Raw genomic sequence first — 10,656 nt, 5'->3', positions numbered from 1 at the left:
AAATATCTATCGAGACAACAATAATGGGTCTTACCAGCTAATTGCTCAAGTATTTGATTGATGAAAGGAAGTGGAAAATGGTCCTTCCGGGTAGCTGCATTCAACTTTCTGTAATCGATGCAAACCTTCCATCCATTCTGGACTCGGGTAGGAACTAGCTCTCCTGACAAATTGTTCGCCACTGTCACGCCAATTTTCTTGGGCACGACATGAACTGGGCTAACCCAATCACTGTCAGAGATCGGGTATATCATTCCAGCATCCAAAAGTTTCTAGATTTTCTTCTTTACTACCTCCATCATGGGTGGATTAAGGCGCATCTGGGCATATCTCTTTGGTTTCGTGTTATCTTCGATGAAAATTCTGTGCATACAAGTGGATGGACTTAGCCCTTTTATGTCGGTTATTGTCCAACCAATAGCTTTCTTATAATCCTTCAAAACTCGAACTAGACTTTCCTCCTCGTCTTTGGTTAGTCTGTTTGACACTATCACCTGTAAGGTGTCTTTTTCTCCCAAAAAGACATACTTGAGGTGGTCCGGTAATGTTTTAAGCTCCAAGGTTGGTGGCTGCAAAATCGAAGGCAATATTTTAATTTGGGAAGGTAATAGTTTAAGTTGGTTACCTCGATTCGTCAACGATGGTTGCGTCTCCAAGTGTTTGAAAATTTCTCGCAACGGATCTCCTATAATTGATAATTCCTCAAGACGACTTAAAACATCCATGTCCATGCTTCTGTAAAGGATAGTTTCCAACTCATAAAAGTCATGATATTCGGAATAAGATTGAGTTAAACAATCTGTAATATCAATGCTAGAGATATTTGATAGTGAGTTAGGATGACCCATAGCTTCGTAAACATTGAATTTCACGATTTCGCCGTCAAACTCCATTGTCAGTTTTATGCTCTGAACGTTAATTTTTGCGCTTGCGATACTTAAGAACGGCCTTCCAAGCAAAATGTCAGACGAATTAGTTGAGTTATCGTCTTCCATATTAATAATGTAGAAATCTGTAGGGAAAACTAATTCGTTAACTTTAACAAGGACGTCTTCAAGCAACCCTTCGGGATATACGACTGACTTGTCCGCCAACTGGATAATTACTCCTGTCTTTTTCAAAGGACTCGCATTAATCAATTTATAAATAGGATAAGGCTTGACATTAATGGAAGCCCCTAAATCACACATAGCTTTCTTAATGCCTACATTACCTATCTCACATGAAATAGCAAATATACCTTGGTCCTTACATTTGGGCGGAACTTTCTTTTGCAGTACTATGGAGACATTTTCTCCTACATTTACTCTTTCGTTACCCATTAACCTCCTCTTGCTAGTGCACAATTCCTTGAGAAATTTCGCATAACGAGGGATTTATTTGATAGCGTTGAGCAAAGGGATATTTACCTCCACCTTCCTGAATGTTATAGGATTTCTTTTTCCTCCTTCTCTTTCTTATCCTTTGCGAGTCTCCTTGGAAAAGGAGGTGGCGTCATGACTGGTTTCTGAATTTCAGATTCTGGTATGACTTTTGGATCAGAAATCTCTAAAATTTTTTCGCTACGAAGAGTTATTGCACTTGCATTCTGCTGATGATTCGGCACTGTTTGGGAAGATAATTTACCTTGAGATTCCAAACGATTAACTGCCATCGAGAGTTTACTAACTTGATTAGTTAACTCCTGTATTGATGTGTCTGTCCTCTGTTAGTATGTTGCAGTATCGACAGCAAGTCTCTCCATAATAGCTTCTAGAGATGTGCTCGGCTTGGGTGGCAGTTGCGGTGGTTGCAGAGGTCTCAGTTGGTATGATAGATTATATCGCGGATTAGATCTGTAATTCAAGTTGGGATAATCCTTTCACCCAGGATTATAGGTGTTGGAGAAAAGATCATAGCGTCTTTGTGGAGGTCTCGGAAAACCTCCGACAGCATCGACATGTACCGTTGAATTTTCGTTAAGGATTGGGCACAAATCCGTCGGATGTTCAGATGTAGTACAAATTCCACACAGTTGGGTCAGATTCTTCTTTTCTGTAAGCATAGATTGAACAATATTAGTAAGCTTATCCAATTTATCTTCTAAGGATGAAACGTTTACCCCATTAACCCGTTTTGTGGGTTCTAAATTTGGCCGATACTGTTGAGAATTTACCGCCATGGTGGATATCAGTTCTCTTGCCCTTTGAGAAGTCATATTGACAAGTGCCCCTCCACTAGCAGCGTCAATTATTTTCATTTCTATAGGGAGCAAACCCTCGTAGAAATACTGAAGAAGTGATTGTTCGGTCAAACCGTGTTGAGGACAACTTGCACATAGTTTTTTGTATCGCTCCCAATAGTCGAGAGTGATTCACTCTCAATTTAGCGAATTCCCACTATGTCTCTCCTAAGTTCAACTGCTCGCGATGCTGGGAAAAATCTGTCAAGAAAAACACGAGATAAGTCATCCCATGTTGTAATAAAACCGGAGGGTAAGTAAAATAATCATTCTCTTGCTGTTTTAACTAAAGAAAATGGAAAGGCCCGAAGTTTGATTTCATATTCGGTTACTCCCTGTGGTTTCATGCTTAAGCAGACCATGTGGAATTCTCTCAAGTGGGTATGTGGATTTTCGTTCTTCAAGCCTCAGAAAGTGGGCAAAAGGTGAATAAGGCCTGACTTCAACTCGAACGGGGTTTCTCCGGCTGGATAGTTGATGCATAATGGTGTTTGCTCGTTGGAAGCAGCGGCTAGTTGACGAATGGTTCGGTTTGCCATCCTTTTTGGTTCACCGAGGTTGTCTTCTGCTTCTTTTGTTTCAGGAAGTGGTTCGGTCTCAGGATCAATCATTTCGACTTGTTTCCCATGTCGAATTGCCTCTATACGAATTGCTTGTCTCAACTTTTCAATATCGGTTTTTAAGAGACCTTGTCCTAGCTCAACTTCTGCTTTACTCGCACGTTTAAGAGATTCTGTCTCTTTTCGTCGTGCTCGTGCTGGTTTTTCGATCTCTGGGTCGTATTCGAGATCTCCGGATGAAGATCTGGCATTGAAGACGATTTAAACAATTGTAAGTATTGCCAGTCCCCGGCAACGGCGCCAAAACTTATGGGTGTCGAATCCACCAATATAAACCTACCCCTAATTTGTGATTTAAGCAGTATAGAGAGTAGGGTCGATCCCTCAGAGACTGGATTTATTGCAAATTGTTCCTCTTTTGACCAGATTTATGTCGGGGCAGTTGTCGTGCCCAAGAAGTTCGAGGGGATAAAATTTGAAAACCTGAAATAAATAAATAAAATGCGTGAAAAGAAAAAGTTGAAAACAGAATAATAAAAACAGTTAAATAAATATGAAGAAAAATTAATTAGAATAAGCTAAGCTTTAGGCACGAATTTTCCTCGTATTTGAATCGATCCTCGAAATTAGATGAACTCATCTTTTCCAATAAGCTAGTTATAGCTACCAAGGACGCCTCGGACACCAACTCTTCCTTGTGTAAATTAGTTATGGAACGTCCAATAACTAACCCTTACCGATCGAACAACCACGAAATGTTCGTGATTTAGAACTCCGACAGCTTAGCGTTCTAGAAGAGCCTAGCTCGAACCAATGCCCTCAACCGCGTGGGACATTTAAATCCGGTTACTACTTCCCTTGACGGAACCAAACAACAATCTCCACTTGGCACGCCAATGTGTTCACATAAAACCGATTAGAAATGTTCCTTTCGGAATTCCAACTGTGCGTCTAACCACACTAAATCAAACGACATCTTTTTTGACTTAATGATGGTCTGACTTTGTGAGCTGACAAAATCATACTCTTAATCCGGAGAAATAATAAGTACTAGGAGTTAATTTGCTCGGGTTCGTAACTCACTGGTTTTGACGAGGCTAATTCCGACCTAAAGCTGAAAATGGATTTAGTTGGCTAAGGTTTGGGACATGTTGGTATTGGATAAATTAAATAAGGTAAAATGGGTGAAAAGATGGGTGACGTAATTGAGTATGGGGGCTAGAAAAATATATTAAAGTGGGGTGGTTGACTATTGGAAATGAAAGGGAATTTGAAAAAAAAAAAGAATTGCAAACGATTTAAAGAAGTGGCTAACTAGGAATTAATAAATTGAAGAAAAAGAAACTATGAACAATAGATGCTACGTAAGAAAAAATGGAGAAAAGATTGAATTCAAAGATGAAAGTTGATTTATGAATTGATTGATGATTAAAATGAACAATGTAGCCTCTATTTATACTAGTGGCCTTGCTAAATTAAGAGCCAACTAATATAGAAAATCAAGAAAAAATATTCCATGATATAAAAAACATCCCAAAATAATCTCCCACTAAGTCAACAATTTCAGCTAATTATTCTTGAAAAAATTCTGCTTTGGCCCTCCTTATTTGCTTCTTTCTTCAATCTAGCCCAATTGTTTTCTTTTTCTTCTATTTAGCCCCAAATTGCACCCCTGCACAAAATTCAACAAAAACATGGAAAAATTAGTGGTGCACTCTCATAAATTAACCAATTTAATTACATAAAATATGTAACTTTGGCATTTAATCAAATATTTTAACAGTAAAAGAGAAAACTTTTAATAGCCTTAAATCTCATGATTTAACCCAATCCTTTAAAATAAAAGTATTGATTACTATAAATATTTTATCAGAAACAATTATAAAATCACTTAGAAAATTATATATTCTTTAATTTAAGCTCTGATACCACATATAAAATCTTTAGATTTTAAGATTATATAAATCAAAATCTTAATGTTATACACAGAATGATTTTATGATATTAAGAATAATATGATTTTCACAAGTTTAAGACATACCTGATATGGAATTAGAGTTGACCATTAGACTTGGCGAAGAATTATACTTGATAAATTGATTTCTCCAAAATCCTAAGCGATGGAGACTATAATTTTTATATGTATTTTGTGTGTAATCCTATTAGATAGAGAAATGATTACATTTTAATCTGATACGTCTATCAAGTAATCGGATGAATGGATCACATCATTTTAGACTTAACTATGGATTAGATCTGAACTACTTTTCATTTAATATTAAAAACATATATTAATTTTAAACAAATATTGTAATTATTAAATAATAATTTATGCTGGGCCGGAAATATGCAAATTACGAAAAGAACTTGTCAATGACCGGCCCAGGGAAAGTTTAATCTTAAAAGATTTCGTTTTGTTCATGACCAACAAACGGCTCGAAGCCCATATCAGCCCGACTCAATTTCTCACCTATAACGGCTAGAAAGTTTCCAAAATAAGGCGCTTGGTAGCCGTTAGATACTCACTCAATCAAACGGTCAAAATTGGATTTTCAAAAATAATACCGTTGGAGAGACAGCGTCCCTTCCTAAACACTGCTTAAAAAAGGAACTCCACTAGTGGGGTAAAAAAAAAATAGAAGAGTTAATTAACAACTCATTTCGATTATCAAAAGAAAAAAAAATCCATTCGAAAACTGAAAACAACAAAGGCAAAGCACCAGAAACAAGGAATTTACTTTCTTGTTTGGAAGTGACGAAAAGAGTTATAGGGTGGCGACTAGAAGAAACCCAGAAGAAGAGGAGGCGCGTGGAAGCCGTCTCCGGGTGTTCCTTTCATCTTTGTTGGCCACAATTGGTGGAGCTTTAGGCCAGGTTGTAGAACAAGAAATAGAAGAAGAAGAACCGGAGATGGCGTCTAGAGCTATTGTTCCTCAGCATGAAAACAATGGTTTGTTTTTTATAACTCGCGCCGATCTTGATTCTTTCTGGGTTTTACTCTTTGTGTGCTTTTCTGTTGAATTTTTGAAATTTCTGGATTGATCTTGGGATTCTTTAAGGAGGTCTGTTGGTTTGATTTCGATGACATTTCTTTTTTGTTTCTGGGTATCTTTTTGTTGAATCAGCTTCAGGATTTTGACTGGTAAAAATCTAGTATATGGAAAAGTTGAAGGGAAAGATGCATCTAGAATAATTAATAAAAAAAGGTGTTTGATGATATGTTTGTTTCAGATAAAGAAAACTTGTACAAACATAGAGTCAGCAATATGATTTGTTGGGAAAATTATTCATTGACCTTTGATTTGATAAGTTTTACATAATTGCCTTTTGGGTGTAATGCTGGTGACTTGACTCTTATCTTTTCCGAAGTCAAGAGTTTCTCCCACTCTCAGTACATGTATGTATGTTTCTTTTTTTCCTGAAATCTAACACATTTTTATACTTCCTTTGTTTTCAGGAGAAGTGAAGCAGAAAAATGCAATAGCAGATGGAAGGAACCGAAGAGTTCTTCAAGACATTGGCAATTTTGTCAATGAACGAGCAGCAGCACAAGGAAAGGTAGTTCCAGTAAACACAGAAAAATGTTTCATTTGCATTATAGTAGCAAATATTAGGCAATCACTAATTGCTCTTGGTGTTTTTTGCTTGTAGAAACCAATCACCGAAGGAGCTGTTGTGGTTGCACAAGCTGTGAAAGGAGCCCAAAGGAAGCAGGTTGACAAACCAAAACCAGAGAACGTGATTGTGATAAGCTCTGATGAAAAATCTGAGAAAAGTAAACATGTTACCAAAAGACAAGGATCTTCAAGGAAGGATGTCAAAACCCTCACTTCAATCCTCTCTGCTCGAAGCAAGGTAATATATCTATGTTGCTCCAACTCTTCATTTTTTTTTCTGTTATCCTTGTGGTGTTTACTGTTTGTGGGTTGATTTGGTTTTGATTTGATTTCAGGCTGCTTGTGGACTTGTCAATAAGCTAAATGATTCAATTGAGAACATTGATGGAGCTGATGCTGGTAATGAGTTGGCTGTTACTGAATATGTTGATGATATCTACAAGTTCTACAAGCTCACAGAAGTAATAATCTTTCACATTTCTAGTGTTGATCTTTTCTTCTGTACGTGAAATATGCATGACATGTCTTTTGATGCAGGATGAGGGTCGAGTACGCGATTATATGGATTTGCAGCCGGATATCAAAGCCAAGATGAGATCAATCCTTGTTGACTGGTTGATCGAAGTCCATCGCAAATTCGAGCTCATGCCAGAAACACTCTATCTTACCATGAATATTGTTGATCGATTTCTTTCGATGAAGGTTGTAAGAAGAAAGGAACTGCAATTGGTAGGCATTAGTGCAATGCTCATAGCATGCAAATATGAAGAGATTTGGGCACCAGAGGTACTGTTTTTTGTGTGTGCGTTTGTATAATTGGGAGGTTTTGCTTAATGTTGATATTGATGTTTCTGTTACATTGTTTTTTTATTGTTTCAGGTCAATGACTTTGTTTTCATATCAGACAATGCTTATGCCAGAGAGCATGTCTTGGTTATGGAGAAAACAATCTTGGATAAGTTAGAATGGTACCTAACGGTTCCTACACCGTATGTCTTCCTCGTCCGGTTTATCAAAGCATCTGTTCCATCTGATGATAAGGTAGAAATTTATCGAACAGCTTATTCCTTTAAGAATTCGGTTCAGTTGGTTCATTTTGGGGGTCATAATGGATGCAGATGGAGGATTTGGTGTTTTACCTTGCTGAGCTTGGCCTTATGCAATATCCGTCAGCAGTTTCATACTGTCCGTCCATGTTAGCTGCTGCAGCTGTGTATGCTGCAAGATGCACCCTTGGGGAGAGCCCTCTGTGGAGTGAAACTCTGAAGCACCACACGGGATACTCGGTAGAGCAGCTAATGTAATCTCTCCCATCCTTTTCCCATTTTGATCAATGTGTGGCATCTTCTGATTAAATAACAAAAAAACTGATATGTTCTTTTCTGATGTGTGCAGTGAGTGTGCAAAACTCTTGGTTAAATTCCACTCAACAGCTGCAGGAAGTAAGCTCAAAGCATTGTATAGGAAATTCTCAAGTCCAGATCGCAATGCCGTGGCCCTTCTTGCACCTGCAAAATGCCTTTTGCCGATAGCAATTCATGATGGAGAGTGTTAAGCTGATGATTCTAGACAAATTATATAACTAATGCTTTTGTTAGGGTTCCTTGATTATTCGCTTGCATATATAAAGGGGTTGATCATGTTTCTATTATGATCTTTGAAGTAGGATTTGACTATTACTAGGCATTTGATATATTTGGCAGTGTGGTATTTTGGTCACTGTCTCATTTTTCTCATATACATTGGTGTTTTGTACCAATTGACATGAATTTTCAATGGAAAGTGTTGTTTGAAAAATTGGAGTTTTGTATCTGAGGAAACGTTTCCTTTGAATTTACCAGGAAAACGGATTTGTAAGGAAAAATTGCAGCAAAAAATAATAACAAAAATTATTGGCACAATTTCTCATAACAAAATTTCACATTTTCCAGAAATCAACCCTTAAACCCTAAACCCTAGATTAGTGAATCAGGTATATGACATTATTGCAGCAAAAAATAATAACAAAAATTATTGGCACAATTTCTCATAACAAAATTTCACATTTTCCAGAAATCAACACCTTAAACCCTAAACCCTAGATTAGTGAATCAGGTATATGACATTATTAGCGGCCATACCAACCCTAACTTGGATTAACAGCGACTAAATTTCCAAGCAAAACAGCCCAAATCCAACAAAGTAAAAAAATGGAGGGCAAAGTGGAATCCCTCTGGGAGGAAGTGAGGGAGCTCACCCTAGGAACCACCGTGGACCGCCTTCAGTCGCCGCCCACACCTCTGCAGTTCCTCAGGGACTTCGTTTCCCAAAACAAGCCCTGCATAATCTCCAATGCCATCCCTCACTGGCCAGCCCTTTCTCTTTGGTCCACCCCTTCTTACCTCTCCACCGCCCTCTCCTCCTCTCTCGTCTCCCTCCACCTCACCCCCGACGGCCAGGCCGATGCCCTTGTCCCTCACCCTTCGCAGTCTTCCCTCTGTTTCGTCTCAGCCCACGTCCAACCCACCCTTTTCCCTCAAGCCCTTGACCTCATTCGTCGACCCCCCAACCATTTGGTGGCATATTTACAGCAGCAAAACGACTGCTTCAGGACTGAGTACAGTGAGCTCGAGTCCGATTGCGATGCCCATATTCCATGGGCTTCCGAAGCCTTAGGCTGCCTACCTGAAGCCGTCAATCTCTGGATCGGAAATCATCTCTCCCAGACTTCTTTCCACAAAGACCATTACGAGAATCTCTACGCCGTCGTTTCCGGCGAGAAGCACTTTTTGCTCCTCCCCCCAACCGACGTTCACCGCATGTATATTAAGGAGTACCCAGCAGCTCGATACTCCTATTCCCAGGTTTTTACTTGAAGAAACTGGGTGCTTGAAATTACTATCAGCATGTGCAAATCCTGCTTCATTTCGAGTGTTGTATTGGATTTACAGGAGAATGGGGAGTTTCGTTTAGAATTCGAAGAACCGGAGAGATATGTGCCATGGTCTAGTGTGGATCCTTGTCCTGCAAGGGCGAGTTTGAAGCAGGAGAGCTTGAAATTCCCATTGTATTTTAACGGGCCTAAGCCATTTGAGGTTACTGTCAAAGCTGGAGAAGTTCTTTACTTGTAAGCCTCCCTTTTCCTCTTTTAACACTGATCATTGTAATAACGATTCCCATCTCTTTATCCATATGCATTTTTGTGCATTAAACTTTGTTTCCAATTTCCCGAATCTGGGTTTCATTGTATATATGCTATACATTTCTGCTGTCTATAGTACTATTACATTCTAAATTTTATGTGTATGGTTATTGAGTATCGTGGTTTAAATATTAAGGTCAGTGGCTTTATCTGGATCATAATTCTGATGTTTTTTCTGGATGGCGCAGGCCGAGTATGTGGTTTCATCATGTTAGACAGAGTCCTGGAGACGGAGGATGCACTATCGCTGTTAATTACTGTAAGGATGAAATGTTTTTCTTTGTTGCCTTGGCATGATCTTTCAGAAGCTAAAACTGTGCAAGTTTCGTTTGCAGGGTACGATATGCAGTTCGATATCAAGTATGCATACTTCAACTTCTTGCAGTCGCTTCCTTGCCGATCAATCGATGATCAGACGATACCGGAGGGTGATTGTGAGGATGATTCAGGACCTCATGCTTCCTCCAACCATTTAAACAGTAGATTTTCTGGTGATGAATCTGCAACAAACAATGTGGAGATCCATAAAGACCGTGATAATGTACAAGTACATGAACGAACTTTCGTTCTTGATAGTTCTATGTTTGTGTGATTCTTTTGAGGCAGGGAACTCAAGAAAATGTCAATGACTGCGAGGGCTGCTGCCGGATGTCAACGTCACCGAAATTTTCATGGTCTAGAGAGAACTGTTGTCTTCTACCTGGAAATGAAAGCAACAGTAATGACCCTTTGAACATTTTTGGTGTGGTGTTGTGAAGTGATCAATAGACATATGGTTCAGGTTGATATACTTGGAAGTTGCTTTGGATTTTGTTTGTGACATATCATTGAATGTTACTGATCATGGTTATGTTTTCTTCTTTTTATTCCTCTTTGCCTGGTGTTGGGAATCAGCTTGGTAATACAAAATCTCATCTTATCTTGGGTTTAGTTTGAAATCTTTTTTTAAAAAAACTTTTCCTTTTCTTTTTCTTACAACAGGCCGTGATCTAATAGTAAGGAATGAGGCAGCAATTCTTGGGATTTAAATTTCATATTTGTTGAATATCAGAGATGATGATATGAACCAGTTGGACT

At 38.6% G+C, this 10,656-nt stretch overlaps 2 protein-coding genes across 2 annotated transcripts; both read left to right on the top strand.

Annotated features, from left to right (window-relative positions):
• The first annotated feature begins 5,366 nt into the window (after positions 1–5,366).
• On the top strand, positions 5,367–8,195 carry LOC107891458 (G2/mitotic-specific cyclin S13-7). The gene is made up of 8 exons (XM_016816268.2): positions 5,367–5,731; positions 6,239–6,339; positions 6,433–6,636; positions 6,734–6,859; positions 6,936–7,184; positions 7,278–7,439; positions 7,517–7,698; positions 7,794–8,195. The coding sequence occupies exons 1-8, from the start codon at positions 5,692–5,694 to the stop codon at positions 7,951–7,953; spliced, it is 1,224 nt and encodes a 407-aa protein (XP_016671757.1). The 5' UTR covers positions 5,367–5,691; the 3' UTR covers positions 7,954–8,195.
• A 195-nt stretch (positions 8,196–8,390) lies between these two features.
• On the top strand, positions 8,391–10,445 carry LOC107891459 (bifunctional peptidase and (3S)-lysyl hydroxylase JMJD7). The gene is made up of 4 exons (XM_016816269.2): positions 8,391–9,241; positions 9,329–9,504; positions 9,768–9,838; positions 9,915–10,445. The coding sequence occupies exons 1-4, from the start codon at positions 8,588–8,590 to the stop codon at positions 10,169–10,171; spliced, it is 1,158 nt and encodes a 385-aa protein (XP_016671758.1). The 5' UTR covers positions 8,391–8,587; the 3' UTR covers positions 10,172–10,445.
• The last annotated feature ends 211 nt before the right edge of the window (positions 10,446–10,656 follow it).

The sequence above is a fragment of the Gossypium hirsutum genome, chromosome D09, assembly GCF_007990345.1.
Source record: "Gossypium hirsutum isolate 1008001.06 chromosome D09, Gossypium_hirsutum_v2.1, whole genome shotgun sequence".
NCBI lineage: Eukaryota > Viridiplantae > Streptophyta > Magnoliopsida > Malvales > Malvaceae > Gossypium > Gossypium hirsutum.
This window is presented reverse-complemented; position numbering and strand designations above follow the sequence as displayed.

What these genes read in the sequence shown, in the direction of transcription:
- LOC107891459 (XM_016816269.2), top strand. Translation starts at nt 8,588, where the DNA reads ATGGAGGGCAAAGTGGAATCCCTCTGGGAGGAAGTGAGGGAGCTCACC. An exon ending in CTCGATACTCCTATTCCCAG is followed by an intron (nt 9,242 to 9,328) that starts GTTTTTACTTGA and finishes TTGGATTTACAG; the next exon opens with GAGAATGGGGAGTTTCGTTT. An exon ending in CACTATCGCTGTTAATTACT is followed by an intron (nt 9,839 to 9,914) that starts GTAAGGATGAAA and finishes TTTCGTTTGCAG; the next exon opens with GGTACGATATGCAGTTCGAT.
- LOC107891458 (XM_016816268.2), top strand. Translation starts at nt 5,692, where the DNA reads ATGGCGTCTAGAGCTATTGTTCCTCAGCATGAAAACAATG. An exon ending in AGTTCTACAAGCTCACAGAA is followed by an intron (nt 6,860 to 6,935) that starts GTAATAATCTTT and finishes CTTTTGATGCAG; the next exon opens with GATGAGGGTCGAGTACGCGA. An exon ending in AAGAGATTTGGGCACCAGAG is followed by an intron (nt 7,185 to 7,277) that starts GTACTGTTTTTT and finishes TTATTGTTTCAG; the next exon opens with GTCAATGACTTTGTTTTCAT.